Source organism: Ahaetulla prasina, chromosome 5 (assembly GCF_028640845.1).
Source record: "Ahaetulla prasina isolate Xishuangbanna chromosome 5, ASM2864084v1, whole genome shotgun sequence".
NCBI classification, from domain to species: Eukaryota; Metazoa; Chordata; class Lepidosauria; order Squamata; family Colubridae; genus Ahaetulla; species Ahaetulla prasina.
The window spans coordinates 130,698,059-130,722,058 of NC_080543.1; the positions used below are offsets into that span (position 1 = coordinate 130,698,059).

A 24,000-nucleotide genomic window follows, 5' to 3' on the forward strand; every position below is an offset into this window, starting at 1 on the left:
TCTGGGTCCTCATTTTACCTATCTTATAAAGGATGGAAGGCTGAGTCAACCCTGGGCCTGGTGGGACTTGAACCTGCAGTAATTGCAAGCAGCTGTCTTAGCAGTCTGAACCAGTTTGATTTGATTTTCAGAAAGTCGCAAAAAAGGGGATTACTTGGCTCTGGGACATCTATGGAGATTCTCAGTCCTCCAGGTCATGGTTGTCCCAAAGATAATTTTTCAAGAGGCAACTGGACTTTCTGGTTTTTCTTTGAAGACGTTTCGCTTCTCATCCAAGAAGCTTCTTCAGCTGTGACTGAATGGTGGGGAATGGAAAGATTTATACTCCTTGCAGACAGCTGGTCATTTGCATTCTTTTAGAGAGTCACTGAGGCCACTTGGAGTTTTATCTGTGTCCTCAGGGTCATCTATGTCAAAATTGAACAGTCCTCTCTCAACAGAGATACAACATCATCTATCTCCAATCGACAACACAATCCTTTCAACAGTTCCAAGAAGGCTCCACACCCATTTGCACATCTCAGGTGACCCCGAGGACACAGATAAACCTCCAAGTGGCCTCAACGACTCTCTAAAAAGATGCAAATGACCAGCAAGGGGTCAATGCAAATGTCTGCAAGGGGTATCAATCCTTCCCTTCCCCACCATGCAGTCAGAGCTGAAGAAGCTTCTTGGATGAGAAGCGAAACATCTTCAAAGAAAAACCAGAAAGTCCAGCTGCCTCTTGAAAAAAGCACATTGCAAGCATCATAAATGCATGCCAGTTGCTGGACTAGAAGACCTCCAAGGTCCCTTCCAACTCTGTTATTCTATTATATCAGGAATTATTTCCATTTTCAATCATCAGTTTAACAAACCGAGTCAATACCGGTAGCCCTCGGCTTACAACATTCACTTATTTAACAACTGCAATGATTCACTTAACAACTGAGGCAAGAAAGGTTGTAAAATGGGCCGAAGCTCACTTAAGAAATGTCTCACTTAACACCATACATTTTGGGCTCAATTGTGGTCATAAATTCTGCACATAGTACAGAAGTACATAGTACAGAAAGGTCGGCAGTTCAGCGGTTCAGATCCCTAGTACAACTCTCCTGTGTGAGCAGGGGGTTGGCCTAGATGACCTCCAAGGTCCCTTCCAACTCTGTTACTGTTTACTGCTACAAAGAGTTTTGTATGGTTTCCAGACTCCTTCATTAAGCCTGAATTTTGATCAAGTGACTCTGGGATGACATGAAGTGTGAAAAAACAGTTATAAGTCACTTTTTTTCCAGTGGTGTTTCTAACGGTCACTAAATGAACTGTTGTAAGTCGAAGACTACTTGTCTATCGAGATTCTCAGTCATCCAGATCATGGTTGTCCCAAAGGTGCTTTTTCAAGAGACAACTGGACTTTCTGGGGGTTTTTTTTTTCTTTCTTCAAAGAGGTTTCGCTTCTCATCCAAGACGCTTCTTCAATTCTCGAGGACTACTTGGGGGGGAAAAAAACCCTGAGGTATCCCACTTTCCCTAGAAGAACAATAAAGTGCGTTTCTAAGCATTCAGAAAACTCAAAGGAGAAATTGTGAGGCCTTTCGCCTGTGGTATCGTATCGAAATGACCTGCTTGATTCAGGAAAGGGACTACAATACATCTAATTGTAGTCTATATAGCAATCAACGTATTTGGCTTAACGAAGCAGTGTAGCCAAGTTCCATTGTGAAGCATGAGAGAAAGGGATAATTTTCTTTCTGTAAACAATGCAAAACTCTTTGTAACCATATATTGGTTTGGTTTGTTAAACTGATTACTGAAAATGGAAATAAGTCCTGATATAACGAAGGACTGGGAGGGATTTTGCAGGTCTTCTATTCGAGCCCCCTGCTCAAGCAGGAGACCCTAGACCATTTCAGACAAATGCCTGTCCAATCTCTTCTTAAAAACCTCCAGCGTTGGAGCACCCACAACTTTTGAAGGCAAATTGTTCCACTGGTTAATTAATTAATGTCAGGAAATTTCTCCTTAGTTCCAGGTTGCTTCTCTCCTTGATTAGTTTGCACCCTTTGCTTCTTATCCTACTGTCAGATGCTTTGGAGAATAGCTTGACTCCCTCTTCTTTGTGGCAGCCCTTGAGATATTGGAAGACTGCTTTCATGTCACCTTTAGTCCTTCTTTTCATTAAACTAGATATACCCAGTTCCTGCAACCGTTCTTCATTATGTTTTAGCCCCCAGCCCCCTAATCATCTTTGTTGCTTTGTTATATAGTTTTGTTATATAGCAGTGTTGGTGAACCTTTTCAGCACCAATGATCTTCCGGTTTCTGGCATGGATGTGGAAAGACCGGCTGACCGGTGCTCATGTGCGTGCTGGGAACCGGAAGATTATTTTCCTGGCGCGCGCATGTGCACTGGGCGGCTCTTCCAGTTTCCGGTACCCCCGCGCACGTGAAGGCCATTTGGCTGGCGTGCCAGAACTTGGAAGAGCAACAGGCAACGGCTTGTGTGCGTAGAGAGATGGGTCTGTGTGCCGTTTCTGGCACGCATGTCATAGGTTCGCCATCACAGTTACATAGCTTTGTTACATACGGCTCAGCACGATTCTTTGCTTTGCTTTTTAAGCTCAACCTGAGGGTCTTCTCAGGGTGCCGTCTGCCAAACAATGTCGGCTGGCGACCCCCAGGGGAAGGGCCTTCTCTGTTGGAGCACCTACTCTCTGGAACGAACTTCCCCCCGGTTTACGCCAAGTATTTGACCTTCGGACCTTTCGCCGTGAATTGAAAACATATCTGTTTATCCAAGCGGGACTGGCTTGATTTTTAAATTTTCAAATTTCTGGGTTTTTTAATAATTTTAGATTGGGGTATTTTAGTATAGGTCAATTTGACGGTTTTAAATTTTCGGCCATTTTTGAATATGTATTTAAATTGTTATTTTAATTTTGTATATTATTGTTTTAATCCGGCTGTACACCGCCCTGAGTCCTTCGGGAGAAGGGTGGTATAAAAATCTAAATAATAATAAATAAATAAATAAATAAACCTTCCCTTTGTCAAAAAATAAAAAAATGTAGGTCCAGCATGACAGAACAAAGGTCTTTAATACGCTTACGGGTCCTTTCTTAAGGCAGCTGTCACCGACACCTAAAAGAATCCCAATTTCTGATCTGCGTTAGTACCGAATCTCTTTCTTAGAAGTCCTGGAATCTGTTCCAGGAATCACTGCTTGTTTTAAAAAGAAAGATGGGCTAAAACATCTATCTTGCTTAAGGTTTTATCTCCATCTATTAAGAACACCGGGGGCCATAAAGCCTTGAGAAGAGAATCACTTTTTAGAGGCTGGCTATCTTTTACGAGAGTCTATCCCTAATCAATTTGTCATCCCTCAGACGCTTTTAAGGGGGATTGTCTGCATCTACCAATGTGAATTCTGTGGTTCAGAAAAATACTTCTGCATAGGCTAGCTTCAAAGAGCTGAATTGTTTTTATAGGGCAGAAGAGGATAGGATAGATTTTACTACAAAGCTAATGTCCCTTCCCCCCCCCCCATTCAACTTTATAACCTTGCAAAAAAACATGATATACAACAGGGGTGTTAAACTAAAGGCCCACGGGCCGGATCTGGCCAGTGGGCTGTTTAAATCTGGCGCATGGGCTTGGCCTGGAACTAGCAAAGGACCGGCTCGTAGTGGCTCTAGCAGCCAAAATGGGTCGCGGGGGCGAGGGGGCGCATGCAGCCCCCCCCCATTTTCACCCTGGACGGCATCCTGCAGCACTCTGCTGGCCAAAACGGAGTATGAACCCCCCACCCATGCCGTTTTGGCCGGCAGGTGTTTCAAAATTTAGCCTATAGATAGACCACGCTGACTTTTAAAGAGTGATTCTGTGCAGATAGTCCTTTGACTTACAACCATCTGCTTAGTGACCGTTTTTTGAAGTTCCAATGGCGCTCGAAAAAAAAGGTGACTTTTTACCAGTTTTCACGCGTATGACCATGGCGGCCTCTCTATGGTCACGTGATCAAAAATTCAAAACGCTAGGCAACTGGCATGTACTTATGACGGTTGCAGTGTCCCAGGTTACACGACCCTCTTTTGCAACCTTCTGACATCTTCCTGTGTCCCTTTTCCCCCGGTTCAACTTTATAACTTTACCCGCCCCCCCCCAAAAAAAATGATGGCCACTTCAAAAAACAAAACAAAAAAACACCCCACCGCATTAGCTTTGGCTCGGAACAAAAAGGGTACCTTGTTGTCTTCCCAATAAAGCGCAAAACACTCGTCCCCCGGTTGCCAACTTTTCTCATATTCTCCCGAAATAGGTGGCTCCAACGTTTTTTCCGGCTTGATGGGCCCAGATCGTTTTTTGGGACCGGAATCATAGTACATTTTGACTTCAAAGGGCATGGCCACGTTTTGGGGAGGCATTTTAATAGGTCCGACCCGCCTCCCTTTGGGGAAATGTTCCAAATCGCCGTTCGGTACGGAACAAAAGGGATCAGTCCTAACCGGATTCGGGTAGTCAACGGACACACCGAATGGCTGCTCGTTTTTTAAGCCGGCAAAAGAATCATTCGCCAGGATCAACGTTTTCCTATCGCAGAAGTTGTTGGGGTGATGTATCTGACTTCCTTGTTTCTGGTTGTTGTTGTCGGTCGGATCGTGGCCGGCAGAGTTCTCTTTCATTTCCATGAGTGACCCGATTTTTCCCGGCCGGTTTTGCACGGGGGGTTCCCTCCTCCTGAAAGGAAGGTCCTCTGAATGACCGGCCGTAGGATATCCGAAATCTTTCCGAGGGTAAAGTCTATCGCACTTGTTTTTCTCTTCAGACCACTGATCGGGGCCCAGGGAATTCTGCCTTTCGGAAGGCCTGGTTCTCGGCAATCCGCTTCCATCCGTGTGGTGTCTCGAGTTTTGATTATCTCTTTGAAAGCGCGGCGGCTTCTCGTTCCTCGGCGGCCGGGGTTCGTTTCGAGACACGTATCTTGGGTGGTTGTGTATTTTTACGCCGTTCTGCTCAGCGTTGGGCACTCTCTGGTGTCCGTGATGCTGCAATGCCACCCGTGCCTTTGGTTCTGCAAAAGAAGACACAATTTCTGACACAACTAATTTTTGACATTTATTTCACAGAGGGCAAGCTTTCAAAATCCTCCCACTATTCAATAGCAAGAGTCCCCATCTTTTCTATATCCCAAACCCCTAGAACGCTTCTGAGATATATTCTCGCACCCCTTACAAAAATAAATCCTTATATGCATATAATTATGCATATATACTATAATTTTGAAACTTCTAAACCCAGGTTTTTGCACCCCCTGGAATACTGTCTTGCACCCCGGGTTGGGAACACCTGTTCAGTAGGAACACAAGAAAGACAAACGATTATCTCTTAACTGAGGTAAATCATTGGCTAGAACGGAAGATACCATGTCTGCACCGTGACAGGTATATTTAAATGTATGTCTTTTCATGCTTCTTCCTGTTCTTCATTCCTACTGGACATTCTCCCTATTCCACCATAAGTCTGCATTAAACACTTTCTTCTTTTCCTCATCTATAACACTATAGCACAACAAAGAATATTCTTTCTGCGCCAACTCAGGAAGCTCAAACTGGCCAAGGAGCTGTTGATCCAGTTCTACAGAGGAATTATTGAGTCTGTCATTTGCACCTCTATAACTGTCTGGTTTGATTCTGCAACCCAACAAGACAGACACAGACTTCAGAGGATAATTAGAACTGCAGAAAAAACAATTACTACCAACCTGCCTTCCATTGAGGACCTGTATACTGCACGAGTCAAAAAGAGGGCTGTGAAAATATTTACAGACCCCTCACATCCTGGACATAAATTGTTTCAACTCCTACCCTCAAAACGACGCTACAGAGCACTGCACACCAGAACAACTAGACACAAGAACTGTTTTTTCCCGAACGTCATCACTCTGCTAAACAAATAATTCCCTCAACACTGTCAAACTATTTACTAAGTCTGCACTACTATTAATCTTCTCATCGTTCCTATCACCCATCTTCTCCCACTTATGACTGTAACTTTGTTGCTTGTATCCTTACGATTTATATTGATTGTTTCCTAGTATGATTTGATTCAGTGGTGAAATCCAATTTTTTTTTTACTATTGGTTCTGTGGGCGTGGCTTGGTGGGCATGGTGTGGTTTGCTGGACGTGGTAGGGGAAGGATACTGCAAAATCCCCATCCCCACCCCATCTGGGGCCAGCCAGGGGTGGTATTTGCCAGTTCTCTGAACTACTCAAAATTTCCAATACCAGTTCTCTGAAATGCTCAAAATTCCTGTTACCGGTTCTCCAAAACCTGTCAGAACCTGCTGGATTTAACCTCTCATTTGATTGCTTATCTGTACCCTATCACTATCACTTAGTGTTGTACCTTATGATTCTTGACGAGTGTATCTTCTCTTTTTATGTACACTGAAAGCATATGCACCAAAAACAAATTCCTTGTATGTCCGCTCACTCTTGGCCAATAAAGAATTTTCTTTTTCCCTTCCCTTCCCTTCCCTTCCCTTCCCTTCCCTTCCCTTCCCTTCCCTTCCTTTCCTTTCCTTCCCCTTTCCTTTCCCTTTCTTTCCTTTCCATTCCATTCCATTCTTCTCTATTCTATTATTCTATTCTATTCTATTCTATTCTATTCTATTCTATTCTATTCTATTCTATTCTATTCTATTCTATTCTATTCTATTCTATTCTATTCTCCTCTTTGCCTCCAAATGTATTCTCTTTTCTTCTCTCATTATTTTCTAACTCAGCTTTTTGAACCTGTCCAAATCTCGTTCCATCTCCCCAGTTCTTCTCTCTCTACCCATAATCAGGTAACCTCACGTCAGTTCCCTCTCTTTATTTTTTTCTTCTACCTTTTGCAAGAAAAAAATGGTTTTCTGCCAATTTTTTCTCTAATCTTAGCAGGGTTGGAGAAGAACTGCAGAACCCCTCATACTTTCCATGTTTCACATAGCGAAGGGAGTTAATCGTGAACGTGAACCATAAAAGAGGCTGGGAGGATTGGCTTTAGCAATCATGTGCCTTCCAAGAGTGAGCAGGAAAGGTATAAGTGATTCTTATTATAAATGTCTGTCCAAATCTGTCGCAGATTCCTTTCCAAGTGAAATCCACCATATCAGAATCTGCCAAGATCCAAACAGCAGCAACGAGGGACCAAATAAACAAATGTAAAAGGAATAGCAAAATAAAACCAAGCACAATACAATTAGCTCTGAACATAAATTCCTGAAGTGGCTGGAGATTTTAAAAAGTGTCCAAAAGTATATAGCATAGCCGCATGACCTTTTCTTGGAGGAATATTGAATATCTGAGACATATCATCCTCATAATTAGCTATCACGTACCTCTCTAATTCCTTTCTATAGCCTAGGGGTTGAACAATCACCAAAGTCTCCAGGCTAGATATGGGATTGCAAGTCAAAATACAATTGTACTTTGTATTTTGTACAAAATACAAAATACAGGCAGTCTGAGCCTCTGTGGCTCAGACTGCTAATGTAGTCTGTTATTAACAGCAGCTGCCTGCAATTACTGCAGGTTCTAGTCCCACCAGGCCCAAGGTTGACTCAGCCTTCCATCCTTTTAAGGTAGGTAAAATGAGGACCCAGATTGTTGGAGGCAATAAGTTGACTTTGTATATAAATATACAAATAGAATGAAGACTATTGCTAACATTGTGTAAGCTGCCCTGAGTCTTCGGAGAAGGGCAGGATATAAATGCAAATAAAAAAAAATAAAAAAAAAATTTGAAACAACAGAACTGCTGTTAATTCCTGAGGCTGAACTTCAGGATTTAGATCTATCTATTCTGGACTGGACTATTATATTATTCGTGGGAAAATCCTTAAATGTGGTCAGGATGTTGTAATAATCCAGAATGTGCCAGCATGGGTACCGAATGAGCCTCCTTGAATAATTTTTTTAAAAAAATCTTCTACTGAAAGAGTTTTACTAAGTGCAAGATGCTCACGAGGGTTATAACGCTTTCTACAACCGTGACCGAAGTTATTTTGGGATCGCTTAGTCTTATACCATTAGTTCACCAATGAGTCACTTCCTACAGGTCATAAAACAGGCTGCAGCAATCCCAGGCTACATTAAATAGAGGGATTGAGTCAAGACCACGTGAAGTTCTAGTACTGCTTTGCGAAGCCTTAGTAAGAACACACATGGAATACTGCATCCAGTTTTGGTTACGGTGACCTAAAGATGTTGAGACTTTGGAAAGAGAGCAGAGAAGACCAGCAGGAACGATTAGGACGGCTGGAAGCTAAAACATACGAAGAACGTTAACAGGAATTGGGCATGTCTAGTCTTAATAATAAGCCACCTGGGAAAGCAAAGGGAAATCATCAAAGCCATTAAAAAGCGAAAGTTAGAATATTTTGGACGTGTAATGCAACACCCAAAAAATACAGCATCTTTCACTTAACCCTCCAGGGAAAGACTGAAGGCAAATGAGGTCCAGGCAGAAGAACAACATTATGGCTTCAAAACCTAAGAGACTGGTTTAGACAAAACTCAGCAGCACTTTTTCATGCGGCTGTTGACAAAAATAGGATCGCCAACGTCCAATGATGGATATGGCAAAAGAGAAGAAGAAGAAGAAGAAGAAGAAGAAGAAGAAGAAGAAGAAGAAGAAGAAGAAGAAGAAGAAGAAGAAGAAGAAGAAGAAGAAGAAGAAGAAGAAGAAGAAGAAGAAGAAGAAGAAGAAGAAGAAGAAGAAGTCGCCTTAATGAAAAGAAGGACTACGAGAGACATGATGGCAGTGCTCCAATATTTGAGGGGCTCCTACAAAGACGAGGGGACTATTTTCCAAAGCACCAGAAGGCAAGATGAGAAACAATAGAAGGAAACTAATCCAAGAGAAGCAACCCAGGACTAAGGAGAAATTTCCCAACTGTGAGAGCAATCAGCCAATGGAAAAGCTTCTCTTCAGAAGTTGTAGATGCTCCATCACTGGAGGCTTTCAAAAAGAAACCGGACAAGCATTTGTCTGAAATGGTATCGGGTCTCCTGCTCGAGCAGAGGGTTGGACTAGAAAGACCTCCTAGGTTTCTTCCAACTGTATTATTCTATATACCAGGAAACCCTATTATCATGCCTGACTTCAATTTGGTTTTCTTCATGGATGGAATACCATGGATGTTGTGGAAAATAAGCCACTAGATCTAAAGTAACTCCTGACTTCATTAGAATAGAATAGAATAGAATAGAATAGAATAGAATAGAATAGAATAGAATAGAATAGAATAGAATAGAATAGAATAGAGTAGAGTAGAGTAGAGTAGAGTAGAGTAGAGTAGAGTAGAGTAGAATAGAATAGAATAGAATAGAATAGAATAGAATTTTTATTGGCCAAGTGTGATTGGACACACAAGGAATTTGTCTTGGTGCATATGCTCTCAGTGTACATAAAAGAAAAGATACCTTCATCAAGGTACAACATTTACAACACAATTGATGGTCAATATATCAATATAAATCATAAGGATTGCCAGCAACAAGTTATAGTCATACAGTCATAAATGGAAAGAGATTGGTGATGGGAACGATGAGAAGATTAATAGTAGTGCAGATTCAGTAAATAGTTTGACAGTATTGATGGAATTATTTGTTTAGCAGAGTGATGGCCTTCGGGAAAAAACTGTTCTTGTGTCTAGTTGTTCTGGTGTGCAGTGCTCTATAGCGTCATTTTGAGGGTAGAAGTTGAAACAGTTTATGTCCAGGATATGAGTGATCTGTAAATATTTTCACGGCCCTCTTCTTGATTCGTGCAGTATACGGGTCCTCAATGGAAGGCAGGTTGGTAGCAATTATTTTTTCTTACATTATTATATATTTATGTAATATGTATTTATACATATTTATTCTTACATATTATAAATATGTATAATTATAAATACATATTTATTCTTACATATTAAATTACAATTTAATAGGGGCAATCAAAACATATATACAGTATTTAGTCCGACATGCTTTGACTGACATTTGATTGTACTTTTCCAATTTGTCCAGAACCATTAAGGATGAGGGTGGCACGTATATTTTCTAAATTAATAAATGGAGGACAAAATAGCAGCCCTCTTCAACTACCTCCTTTGATACACAAAGGTCAAAGTCTAAGAGGGGACATATGATGCCCCAGTTTAAAAACAGCTGGTCAAGCAAGTTGTTCCAGAGGTGCTTTTTCAAGAGGCAACTGAACTTTCTGGGTTTTTCTTCAAAGACGTTTCACATCTCCTCCAAGAAGCTTCTTCAGCTCTGACTGGATGGTGGGAATGGAAGGATTTATACTCCTTGCAGTTATCTGGTCATTTGCCTCCTTTTAGAGGGTCGCTGAGGCCACTTGGAGGTTTAACTGTGTCCTCAGAGTCACCTGAGTGGTGCAAATGGGCGCTCTTCTTGGCCGCAGGATGTTTTCTGCCCTGTCTTGTTTCATTATTGACAAGCCCAGGCAGTTGGGGATGAGTCTCTCAAATTGAAGTGCAAATGATTCCTACGGTCTGCAATTTTTCTGGAAATCCATTCATACAGCCGGCATGAAGAAGCTTCTTGGACAAGAAGCAAAAACGTCTTCAAAGAAAAACCAGAAAGTCCAGTTGCCTCTTAAAAAAGCACCTTTGGGACAACCATGACCTGGATGACTGAGAATTTCCATAGAAATTTAGTCAAGCAAGCTAAATTTGAGATAAGAATGAGATATAGATTAGTTTAGATAGATATACAAAATGGGTGATGTTTTTTGTTAAAACCTATTGTTTCAAATTAAGAAAAAAAAAATAGTACACGATAGTATATTATCAATTCACCTGGATCGAATTTCAACCTGACACTGTCTTATCACTTTCATCTCACCAGGCTCAAGGTTGACTCAGCGTTCCATCCTTCCAAGGTACGTAAAATGAGGGACCAGATTGTTGGGGACAAGAGGCTGACTCTGTAAACTATTTAAGAGGGGGCTGTAAAAGCACTATGAAGCGGTATAAGCTTAAGTCTAAGTGCTATTTAGACTTTTAAGTCTAAAGTGCTACTGCTAGAGCTGGGCCTCTGTGCCTCAGACTGGTAAGACAGTCTGTTATTAACAGCAGCTGCTTGCAATTACTGCAGGTTCAAGCCCCACCAGGCCCAAGGTTGACTCAGCCTTCCATCCTTTATAAGGTAGGTAAAATGAGGACCCAGATTGTTGGGGACAAGAGGCTGACTCTGTAAACTATTTAAGAGGGGGCTGTAAAAGCACTATGAAGCGGTATAAGCTTAAGTCTAAGTGCTATTTAGACTTTAAGTCTAAAGTGCTGCTGCTAGCGCTGGGCCTCTGTGGCTCAGACTGGTAAGACAGTCTGTTATTAACAGCAGCTGCTTGCAATTACTGCAGGTTCAAGCCCCACCAGGCCCAAGGTTGACTCAGCCTTCCATCCTTTATAAGGTAGGTAAAATGAGGACCCAGATTGTTGGGGGCAATAAAAGTTGACTTTGTATATAATATACAAATGGATGAAGACTATTGCTTAACACATTGTAAGCCGCCCTGAGTCTTCGGAAAAAGGCGGGATATAAATTCAAATAATTAAAAAAAAGTGGGAGGAGTCATAAACCTCACCTTCAGTCATGTTGCAAACCAAAAGGATTCCTTTTTCATTTGGAAAAGGGAATAAAGAGCTTTTATTACATAAAAGAGAAACAGAAGAAAGTGGATTTGAAGATCTGTTTTTGCTAGCTGGGCATGTCAAATCTTCCCATCAGATTTTCTTTGTGTGGCCAAATGATCGAGGTAGTAATTATCTTAATTTTTATTCAAAGAGGAGACTTAGCAGAAGTTAACAGAAGATGTCAGTAGCGGGACAAAATGAAGAGAGAAAAAAGCATTTGTTGCAATTACGTTGGTGCAAATCTGATACTCCATCACGTCAGATAATCTGATTGACAATAGCTTGGGATTTTGAAAGCCACCATCCATTAAATAAATTTCACTTGTGTTAATCATCCCAGGCTAATGTATCCCCTCCTACTGAATTTCTAAGGCTTCCTTTAAAGGGAGAAAAATTGGCTTGGCATGATTATTTCAAGGTCACACATTCGCAGGCGATGAAATGAATAAAATGATTGAATGACAGTTTAAAAGGAAAACTCGAAACCACCTCACTGAAGGCAAAAGGTTTCCTGTCTTGCAATTAAGGTAAATGCTAAAGCATTTTCCGAGCCATTTTCTTCCACTTTTTTCCATAATGGCCAATGGAGTGTCTGGGCTATATAGAAAAATAAAAATAAAATGCCTTGCTTTGAAATGTCAAATTTCGTTTTGTTCCAACTGCCCAGCAAAAATTTGGCCTTCCGAGAATTTTCAGCTAATGGATCATTGGGAAAGGAATAATATAAGGAAAAATGGGAAAAAAAGTGTAATCTTGTTCTAAAAATAAACTGTTTTATCACCTTCTAGAAGAATTAACCCATGATGCAATGCTCATTTAGAAGGCATTTTGTGACAACCTCCTAGGGGCTGCATAAGTTTTTTAACGCTTCAAAAATTTCTGGCACAGCTTAAGTCAAGGGTGTCAAACTCAATTTCATTGAGGGCCGCATCAAGTTTGTGTTTGACCTCAATGACTTAAGAGTTCCCCTTTCTTAATATTTATCCGGTGCTATCTTCCTTACTGGTTTTGACATATCAAGGATTCTTTAAACAGTTACTTTTCAGCATTCTCTCCAACTGGTTTATAAGGAACACTTCAACGGTCAAGGCAGATGCTTCGAAAAACATGCACACACTTTTTCCAGCAACAAAGGAAGTAAAATCTCTGCATTTGTTTGTTCCTTCCCTTCTTCCCCTTCCCATGGATTGCGAATGATTTTTGTTGTGTGATTATTTTTTCATTTAACAACTCTCTAACTTCTTGCATTGGGGTGGAGTTGGGCCGACTGAACGGAGCTCCAGCCTTTACTAGTCGGATGCCCTCCCTGAGGCCTACATGGAGTTCGCAGCAGACAATAATTCATTGCGCCCAGAGAGGAAAGTATCTGTCACTACCTAGGACCGAACTCACAGCCTCCTGATTTTGAGGCAAGATCTCACCTCTAGGCCACCGTGCTGCTCTGTTGTGTAATTAAATATTTGCCCTAAATACAAAGCCTTTGTTGTGGTCTGTCGGCCCGTCCAACAGCCGAATCAGAGGCGTGGGAGTCAGGGTCAGCATCAAGGCAACCTGAGAGCTCCGAGAGGAAAGAGGGAATGGAGTTGGCAGAGAGAGAGAGGGACAGAGGCAGAGCCTGGACCATCCGTCAGCCCTCCGATGGAGAGTCAACAGCCTCCAGGTCTGGAGGTGGCAGATGAGAAAGAGGAACAGCTGGGTCCAGTGCCTGACATTTGAATGCCCATAAGGCAGAGGAGAGGAGAGCAGTGGAAATCTATGAGCCAGTCCTTGGGACGGAAAAGCCACGGTTGCTAGTGATGGGATAAAAAGGCGGTGGGTGGGTGGGAGATGAATAGATGTGGCAGACAACTATTCATCTCTCGGACAGACGGACTTGTTAGCCTGCAATGAGAGAGAAACTTTTTCTCGGGGCTGTTGACGCTCCAAAGAAAGGAATCTGTGAGTTAACTTCAGAGGGTTTGTCGTGTTTGAGGAGCTGGGTCAGAACAGCTGCATTCTTTAATGAAAGAGCAACAACCCACATGCAATTTTGTACAAGCAGATTTTCATAAAAGACGAAACCAGGCAACTCTTGAGCTTCTGACCTACCTTCTACAGTGAGAGTACCCATTTTTGACTCGAGAAAGTCAAACAAAGTGCTTGGAGCAGATGGCCTGGCGTTTCCAAGTTCTTCCTCCTCTTCCGGTCTTATTCGGCCTCTCCCCTTTCCTTTTCCTAAAGATAAGCCACACAGCCTAGTTAGACAGGGGAAAGAAACCGAGTCTATGTTGTAAAGCATTTAAAAATCATTATTTTACATTTCCTTAAGAAATACAGTTAAGACCTATGCCGATAAAAGTACACCGCGAAACACAATACAGAGCCCGTTTAATCTGAAATTCTACTTCAGGTAAATGGAAAACACCATTCTGAATGGATATCGTATTATAAATGGAAAATAGTTAGAATGCGGTATTTGCAGGCTAACTCTGTCCACAGTCAGGAGTTCGATCCTGACCAGCTCAAGGTTGACTCAGCCTTCTATCCTTCTGAGGCCAGTAAAATGAGGACCCAGATTGTTGGGGGCAAGATGCCGACAATTGTAAACCATTCTGAGAGTGCTGGGAAGCACTATGGAAGGGTATATAAGTGCTATTTATCAGCAGAGTAGCTACAGATATAAGGCCCAAAATCTGCAACTCCTAATACAAAACTTGTTAGTGACAATATGTTATGCAAAAGCATTATTTAAAATAGCAAGAAGTTCTGCAGCCAAACACGTTTCAAACATTAAAATTTCAAATTACCATATTTTTCAGAGTATAAGATGCACCTTTTTCCCTCAAAAAAAGAGGGTAAAAATCTGGGTGCGTCTTATACTCTGAATGTAGCCCCGTCCAGCTTCTCAAACAGAGGCTCCAGAGGCTGAAAAAAGCATCAGAAACGGAGCTTCAGAAAAGAAGCCCCCAAACAGAGCTTCAGAGGCTTTTTTTCTGAAGCTGTTTCAGAGGCTTTCAGAGGCAGGAAAATAAGTTTTTTTCTGAAACAGAGTTTCAGAAGTTTCAGAGGCAGGAAAAAAAAGGGGGAAAAAAACAAGGCACAGAGCTCACAACCAAGGAACCTGTTGCTAAAATTCACCTCTGGGAACAGCTGATTGGGGGTGTTCCAGGCCGCCAATCCACCTGCCAATCAGCTTTTTTCTTAATTTCCTCCCCAAAAACTAATGTGCATCTTATACTCCGAAAAATACAGTAGGCTTGAATTTAAGCTCTTAATTATATGCACCTCTGTTCTCCGCGATCTCTTCCAAATTTTTCAATCAGTGAACCTGGTTTTTTTTTTCATACTCCTTTCATATTTTCTATCTTCCCCCACATCTATTATAGCTCCTATATCAAATTCTCATCTCATTTTCTTAATTTATTTTTTTTAAGTATTTTTTCCCCCCATATGAAATATAGCCGGGTCATGCGCCTACCACCAATACTCATTTGCGAAAACATTTGTGAAAATGTTGCTCAGAAGACTTTTCAACGGCAAAATTCTTCCCCGTGCTCCCTTCCTTTTCCTAAAGATAAGCCACACAGCCTAGTTAGACAGGGGAAAGAAACCGAGTCTATGTTGTAAAGCATTTAAAAATCATTATTTTACATTTCCTTAAGAAATACAGTTAAGACCTATGCCGTTAAAAGTACACCGCGAAACACAATACAGAGCCCGTTTAATCTGAAATTCTACTTCAGGTAAATGGAAAACACCATTCTGAATGGATATCGTATTATAAATGGAAAATAGTTAGAATGCGGTATTTGCAGGCTAACTCTGTCCACAGTCAGGAGTTCGATCCTGACCAGCTCAAGGTTGACTCAGCCTTCCATCCTTCTGAGGCCAGTAAAATGAGGACCCAGATTGTTGGGGGCAAGATGCCGACAATTGTAAACCATTCTGAGAGTGCTGGGAAGCACTATGGAAGGGTATATAAGTGCTATTTATCAGCAGAGTAGCTACAGATATAAGGCCCAAAATCTGCAACTCCTAATACAAAACTTGTTAGTGACAATATGTTATGCAAAAGCATTATTTAAAATAGCAAGAAGTTCTGCAGCCAAACACGTTTCAAACATTAAAATTTCAAATTACCATATTTTTCAGAGTATAAGATGCACCTTTTTCCCTCAAAAAAAGAGGGTAAAAATCTGGGTGCGTCTTATACTCTGAATGTAGCCCCGTCCAGCTTCTCAAACAGAGGTTCCAGAGGCTGAAAAAAGCATCAGAAACGGAGCTTCAGAAAAGAAGCCCCCAAACAGAGCTTCAGAGGCTTTTTTTCTGAAGCTGTTTCAGAGGCTTTCAGAGGCAGGAAAATAAGTTTTTTTCTGAAACAGAGTTTCAGAAGTTTCAGAGGCAGGAAAAAAAAGGGGGAAAAAAACAAGGCACAGAGCTCACAACCAAGGAACCTGTTGCTAAAATTCACCTCTGGGAACAGCTGATTGGGGGTGTTCCAGGCCGCCAATCCACCTGCCAATCAGCTTTTTTCTTAATTTCCTCCCCAAAAACTAATGTGCATCTTATACTCCGAAAAATACAGTAGGCTTGAATTTAAGCTCTTAATTATATGCACCTCTGTTCTCCGCGATCTCTTCCAAATTTTTCAATCAGTGAACCTGGTTTTTTTTTTCATACTCCTTTCATATTTTCTATCTTCCCCCACATCTATTATAGCTCCTATATCAAATTCTCATCTCATTTTCTTAATTTATTTTTTTTAAGTATTTTTTCCCCCCATATGAAATATAGCCGGGTCATGCGCCTACCACCAATACTCATTTGCGAAAACATTTGTGAAAATGTTGCTCAGAAGACTTTTCAACGGCAAAATTCTTCCCCGTGCTCCCTTCCTTCCCATCTTTTGACGATTTTTACCTCAGTTATAGTTAATGTTGATGCTTTAACTTTCTTTTCATTGTTAGCCATCTAGAGGCGCCTCTAGGCGATATGGGTGGCATAGAAGTTTCTTACATACAAAATGAATGAATGAGTGAATGAATATCAGTAGTTCTTGACTTACGACCACAACCGAGCCCAAAATTTCTGTTGCTAAAGTGAAACATTCGCAAAGTGAGTTTTGCCCCGTTTTACAAACTTTCTTTCCTCAGTTGCTAAGTGAATCACCGCAGCCGTTCAGTTAGTAACGCGGCTTGTGAAGCGAAATCTGGCTTCCCCTTTGACCTGGCTTATTCAGAAGGCCGCAGAAGCGGATCATGTGACCTCCAAAGCATTGCAACCGTCGGTTGCCAAGTGTCTTGAATTTTGATCAAGGGACGCTTCCAACCGTCGTTAAGTGTGAAAAAGAATCACATTTTAATAGTATCTCTCTGTTGTAACTTCCAACGTTCATTAAGTGAACTGTTGTAAGTCGAGGAGGAAGTAAATCTGTACTGCAAGTCAATAACTCCCCCCCAAAAATCGGATCCTACAAAACTCCTTTTATGCCCGATAGATAAATGAAATTATACCTCTAGCCGCTGGTCCTTGAGCGGTGGCTTGTTTATTGCTGTTGAGGAGGAAATTTAATGAAGCTTCAAGGTTGTTGCTATTATCCATGAGAGCCTGTCGGGCGGCTTCCTTGCTAAAGCCCATTTCTGTTATGTGTTTGAGAGCCTTTTCATCAACCTGCGAGAGAAATGAGCAAACAAAAAGTTAGAAGAAGATGAAACAAACAAAACCCTTACAGTTAAAGATGAAAATAAAGAGGGTTGGTTTTTTTTTTGAACTATTGTTCGGTGCGATTGATTTTCTTTTCCTGAATATTACCGAATATCTGCTTTTTGTACAAGGCTCTGTTGTGGGGGGTTTTGGGGGTAGAACTCTTTCATCATCATCCTCTTTTAATGACCCTTGCGGGGTAGAGTCTGGGCAACTGGGTGGAGGTAGCAAAGTGTTGTAATGGCCGGATGCCCTTCCTGTCGCCAATGTGGAGTTTTGTTCAGCAGATATATTCTCATTGTGCCCAGAGATAGAAATATCTGCCTCTACTTAGGATCGAACTCACAGCCTCCTGATTGTTGAAGCGAGAGCTCCATCTGTAGGCCACTGCAACACTCACCACCACTCGGGTAGAACTCTTATGACCTGGCTTAAACCCTAAACCCCATTTTATGTCTTCTTCTGTAGCCAGTTTTAGGCGAAGTTACTCATTTCCTTCTCTGGAACAGATGCTGGAGACGAAGAGCATTAAAAAAAAACCACAGACATCTAAATAACAGCATAACCTTCACATCTGCCTTCACTGCACAACAAAACAAGGCAACCGGTTTTCTACCGAAAGGACGTTTTTAGCTAAAGCCCCCAAATTCTTAAAATATCAGAAGTCCACTGACCGCAAGATGTTAAAGGAGACCTTATTTTGTTTTTAAATGTTCGTTTGAAGGCACATTAAGAAATATGTGCCTATTGAGTTCATTTTATTGATAAAACGAAAACGTTATCTCAATCAAGGAGACGTAGATTGGTATGTGAGATAGCTAGATGGTGATTTCTAGAAAACGAATCAAGATTGTATTTCTGCTAGGCGCAGGAAGCATCAGATGCTGAATTAATTATTACATAAAATTGAATAATAGAATAACAAAAGAGCTGGAAGAGACCTTGGTGGTCTTCTACGCCAAATCAAGTAGAAAACCCTATAGCATTTCAAACAAATAGCTGTCCAATCTCTTTTTTTAAAAACTTCCAGTGTTGGAGCACTCACTGGAGACAAGTTGTTCCACTGTTTAATTAATTCTTCTAACTGTCAGGAAGTTTCTCCTAAAATTCTAGGTTGGTTCTCTCCTTGATTAGTTTCCTCCCTGATTAGTGTCTCTCCAATGCTTCTTGTCCTGCCTTCAGGTGCTTTGGAGAATAGCTTGACCCCCTCGTCTTTGTGGCAACCCCTGAGATATTGGAAGTCTCAATTGCCCAAATCCACAGGCCGGGCAAACATGCTCTGGAACTGTATAATTAGAGTTTATTCAGGTTGTAGCCCTGGCACAAATTGAGTACATAACAGTAGCAGTCCGTTGTAAAGTGAGCACTGGAGCTACCACCTCCCAGCACTTTTTAAAAGTGGGACCATGTCCCCTCAGCCCCACCCCCTATTCTATTCTATGTCTATTCTATGTCTTCTATGTCTATTCTATTTCTATTCCATTCCATTCCATTCCACTCCACGCTATTTTATTTCTATTCTATTCTATATTCTAATTACTCCAATTCTATTCTAATTCTATTTTTCATTCCAATTACTCTACTCTACTCCATTCCACGCTACTATATTTTAATTCTATTCTTCATTCCAATTAATCTACTCTACTCTTCCTCTTAATTCCAATACTCTACTCCACTCCCCTCGAATTTAATTCTACTCTTATTCCATTCCATTCCATTCCATTCCATTCCACACTACGCTATTCCATTTCTAGTCTATATTCTAATTACTCTATTCTATTCCACTCTACTCCAATTCTATTCTAATTCCATTTTTCATTCCAATTACTCTACTCTACTCTGGCTCTTCATTCCAATACTCTATTCCACTCCAACCTAATTTAATTCTACTCTTTTTCTATTCCATTCCATTCTATTTTTTTTAAAGAGATGCGTATCTTACCAATTCACGATAGACACCTTCATTTTTTCCTTCAGGCTTCGTCTTCTCTTTCTGGAATACGTCTCTGCTCCGATTCCCTCCTGCATTCAAACTGAGGTTGCTTCGAGTGTTACTTCCACCGCCTCCAAAAGTCTTGGTCTTTAAGGAAGGGAGACGTGCTTTAGCAATGCCACCGCTACGTCTTTCTACAGTGACTTGAGAAGCACAAGCTGATCACAAGCATTCCTCGACTTACGACCACAATCGAGCCCCAAATTTCCACTACTAAGTGAGGCCAGTGAGCGTTAAGTTAAATTTTGCCCCTTTTATGACTTTTCTTGCCTTGGTTGTTACCGAATCACCACCATTAACACAGCTGGGCCTCTGTGGCTCAGACTGGTAAGACAGTCTGTTATTAATAGCAGCTGCTTGCAATTACTGCAGGTTCAAGCCCCACTAGGCCCAAGGTTGACTCAGCCTTCCATCCTTTATAAGGTAGGTAAAATGAGGACCCAGATTGTTGGGGGCAATAAGTTGACTTTGTATATAATATACAAATGGATGAAGACTATTGCTTGACATAGTGTAAGCCGCCCTGAGTCTTCGGAGAAGGGCGGGATATAAATGCAAATTAAAAAAAAAAAGTTGGTGAAGGCAATCTGGCTCCTCCATTGTCAGAAGGCCGTAAAAGGCCATCAGATAATCCCCAGAATGAATACATGCATCTGAATTTTGATCACGTGCCTAAGGCGATGCTGCAACGATCGTTAAGTATGAAAACGGTCATAAAGTCACTTTTCTCAACGCCGTTGAAACTTCGAACGGTGGTTCTCTTAGAAATGAATGGTTTTAAGTAGAGGACTATCAACGTTTTAACATTTTGGGTGGGAAAGAGGACTACCAACCACCTGATTTGCAAGGGTTAAAAAGTACAGCTGGTATAGGTAGTCCTTAACTTACAGCAGTTCGTTTAGTGACCGTTCAAGGTTACAGCAGCACTGATACAAACTGAATTTTGCATACAGGGAGTCCTCGACTTACGAGCACAATTGAGCCCAGAATTTATGCTGCTAAAGGGAGACATTTGTTAAGTGAGTTTTGCCCCCGTTTTATGACTTTTGTCGCCACCGCTGTTAAGCGGGCCACCGCAGCTGTTAAATTAGTAACCCGGTTGTAAAGCAAATCCGATTTCCCCCTTTGACTTTGCTCGTCAGAAGGTCACAAAAAGATGAACCTAGGACCCCGGGACCCTGCAACTGTCATAAATATGAGACCATTGTCAAACATGCAAATGCAAATCCTGTGACCACGGGGCTGCTATAATGGTCATTACTGTATTTTTCAGAGTATAAGATGCACATTGGTTTTTGGGGAGGAAAACAAGAAAATAGATTTCTGCCTCTGCCTACCGGCATCCATCGGCATTCATCTGGCTAGCATCCTTGTAGCAAACAGCAAACAGCCTGGTCAGTTTCAGCATGTTATCGCAGCCTGATTTAGTATGAACAGCTGATTGGCGGTTGGATCGGCCTCCCAGAATACACCCAATCGGCTCTTCCAGGCTGCAGAGATCGTCTCAGCCCATCGCAGCCTCCACGCATCGCGATTTTGGCTTCCGCGCATCGCATTTTCGGCCTCTGCACGCTCCATTTTAGACCCGTTCCAGGCTGCAGGTATCGCCATAGTACATTGCCGCCAATCGCCACCTCTGCGCGTTGCATTTTTTGCCTCCGCGCATCGTGTTTAAGGCCTCCACATGCCTCGTTTTTGGCACATGCATTTTCAACCGATCCTTGCCGCCTGGAACCGCCCAAAAATGCAATGCACTAAGGTCAAAAACAGGGCATGCAGAGGCCGGAATTGCAATGCGCGAAGGCAGCAATCGGCAGCGATGTGCTGTGGCGATCCCTGCAGCCTGGAACAGGTCTAAAATGGAGTGTGTAGAGACCGAAAACATGACGCACAGAAGCCAAAAATGGTCAACGAGTGGGGGGCGGAGGGGCTTCGGCAACATTCAGTGTATAAGATGCACCGCAATTTTCACCCACTTTTAGGGAGTGGGGGAATTACGTCTTATACTCCGAAAAGTACGGTAAGTGTGAAAAATGGTCATAACTCAACTTTTTTTTGAGTCCCGCTGTAACTTCGTACGGTTACTAAACAAAACTGTTTGTAAGGACTATCTGTACTCCAAGGTTTTTGTTCTTTACGTTTAACATCTTAAATCCTGTACTTCTGTTCTTGATGGATCACAGCGAACGGCTTTTCACTGTATTCTCCTCTAAGTTCTATCCAGAGATCATTCATGTACAGGCAGTCCTCGACTTACGACCACAACTGAGCCCAAATTTCTGTTGTTAAGGGAGACATCTGTGTAGTGAATTTTGACCCATTTTACGACCTTTCTTGCCACAGTTGTTAAGTGAATCATCTCAGTGGGTAACCTGGTCATTAAGTGAATCTGGCTTTCCCGCTGATGTTGCTTGCCGGAAGGTTGCAAAAGGGGAGTCACATGACCCCAGGAAACGCCAACGGTCATAAACAGGAACCAGTTCCCAAGCATCGGAATTATGGTCATGTGACCACGGGAATGCTGTTAAGGTCATAAGTGTGAAAAACGGTCATAACTCACTTTTTTCAGTGCCGTTGTAACTTTGAACAGTCACTAAGTGAATTTTGTAAGTCGTGGACTACCTGCTTGGTTCATTAAACTGATTACTGAAAATGGAAATAATTCCTGATATAACAATCAATCAATTTATTATTACAGTCTTCGACCAGACACCAGAACAAAGAAAAACGCTCAGTAGATATACAATTAAAAATTCTAGTATAAAATAATAAATAACAACTAAAATCTATAATAAAATGCAGTCTGTCAATTATGCATTCTCTAACTATACTACAATTACAATCCATAAACTCTCTGGCCCGTTGTAGATTCAACACTAAAAGGGAAATTGATTGATTGATTGATATATAACGGAATAACAGAATTGGAAAGGACCTTGGAAGTCTTCTAGTCCAGCAACTGGCATGAATTTATGACAGCTGCAATGTCCCGGAGTCAAACTTCAAATAGTCACTAAACGAACTGTCGTAAGTCAAGGACTACTTTGTATTGTTTCAAAAGAAAAAGACAGAGGGATTTGTACTCACCTCCTTGCTTTTTGCAACTTCGGCAATAGCAGCCGTCCGCTGTTTTTCAAATTCATCGTTGTCGCCCATCGGCTTCGCCACGTTCGTCACCTGCAGGGTTTTCCGGCGATCCAATTCCTTGCTGTCCACTTGAAGCTGAGATACGCATCTCTGGCGGGCGCAAAAGCACACTTAAGCAAGAGATAAACCTACGGCTACAAATATTCTCTTGTCCTGGCTTCGACTTATTTATTGAGCAAGGCGTTTGTAAATATTACATGCTTTTAAATGTCAACTTCCCCGCCCCCCCCCCAAAAAAAATATTCCAATGATTTAACATTGCAGGAGATTAAAAAAAAAAAAAACTTGACATGATAGAGAAGTTATTTTTCACACAAGACTATTTGCGAAGAGATATTTCAAACACAAGACAACAGAGTGTGAAGAAGGCAATGAAGATGTCCAAGGCCAGAAAGCATATCATACCTGTCCAAAAGGGAGAAAGGGAGGAGGCCCTCCTTCTGTTCCTATGTTGTTTCTGTTGTGCTTTGATAAACTCTGGAAAATTAAAGCAGCTTTCATTAACTGATAAGGGTGGGAAACACAGAGAGTAGCATGTAAATTACTGACATCGTTTTAATGCTGTTGCCCGAAAGCTTCTCGCTCCTTGAATGCTGGAGATATTCTGAAGGTTCTACCCAGAATCTGTTCATTAAAAAGACAGGAAGGCTTGAAATCACTGAAAACACACACGTGTACACACACATGTACACACCCACACCCACCCACACCCCTAAGGGGGAAAAAACCAAACTGAACTGAACCAAACTGAAAGAAGACTTTGTGTTGTGCAAGTCTATGATTGGTAAGAAGACTGACTGACTGACTTTATATGTGTATGACCTGGAATTATTTTTGGACTATGACTTTGCCTTTTCCCTAAAAGTAAAGGAATATCAAACTCCAGTTTGTCTGCAAGTGACTGTTATTGTATACATCCAGTCTCAGTCGTTTTCATGCGTAGGGTACTCTGCTCAACAGTCCACAACCTTGGTTGTGAACCCAGATTACCCTTAACAAAAATGGCTGTTGATAATGGAGTTTAATGGCATGGTTGACTGCCCTAATCTCTAAGAAAATAAGTAAAATAGATTATAGATAGATGGTTGGTTGGTTGGTAGGTTGGTAGGTTGGTAGGTAGGTAGGTAGGTAGGTAGGTAGGTAGATAGATAGATAGATAGATAGATAGATAGATAGATAGATAGATAGATAGATAGATAGATAGATAGACAGACAGACAGACAGACAGACAGACAGACAGACAGACAGACAGACAGACAGATATGGATGGGTTGGGATGGATAGATGGGTAGGTAGGTAGGTAGATAGATAGACAGATAGACAGATATGGATGGATTGAGATGGATGGGTAGGTAAGTAGATAAATAGGTAGATAAAAGAGATGGATGGATGGATGGATGGACAGATGGAATGAGAGAGAGGGGGGGGAGGGAGGGAGGGAGGGATGGGTGAGTGAGTGAGTGGAATGATAACTAGATGGGTGGATGGACAGTTTTACCCTAAAAACAA

General features: G+C 41.6%; 1 protein-coding gene across 3 annotated transcripts in view; it reads right to left on the minus strand.

The window, feature by feature from the left end:
• Nucleotides 1-24,000, minus strand: part of TDRD3 (tudor domain containing 3) — a 98,359-nt gene that overhangs the window by 33,881 nt on the left and 40,478 nt on the right. For all 3 annotated transcript variants that reach the window (XM_058184945.1, XM_058184944.1, XM_058184946.1), the window contains 6 exons: nt 22,897-22,968; nt 22,432-22,581; nt 19,294-19,431; nt 17,162-17,318; nt 13,758-13,883; nt 4,224-5,050 (listed from right to left, as the gene is read on the minus strand). In XM_058184945.1, the coding sequence (XP_058040928.1) occupies nt 4,224-5,050; nt 13,758-13,883; nt 17,162-17,318; nt 19,294-19,431; nt 22,432-22,581; nt 22,897-22,968 (1,470 nt within the window). The remainder of the gene's footprint in view (nt 1-4,223; nt 5,051-13,757; nt 13,884-17,161; nt 17,319-19,293; nt 19,432-22,431; nt 22,582-22,896; nt 22,969-24,000) is intronic.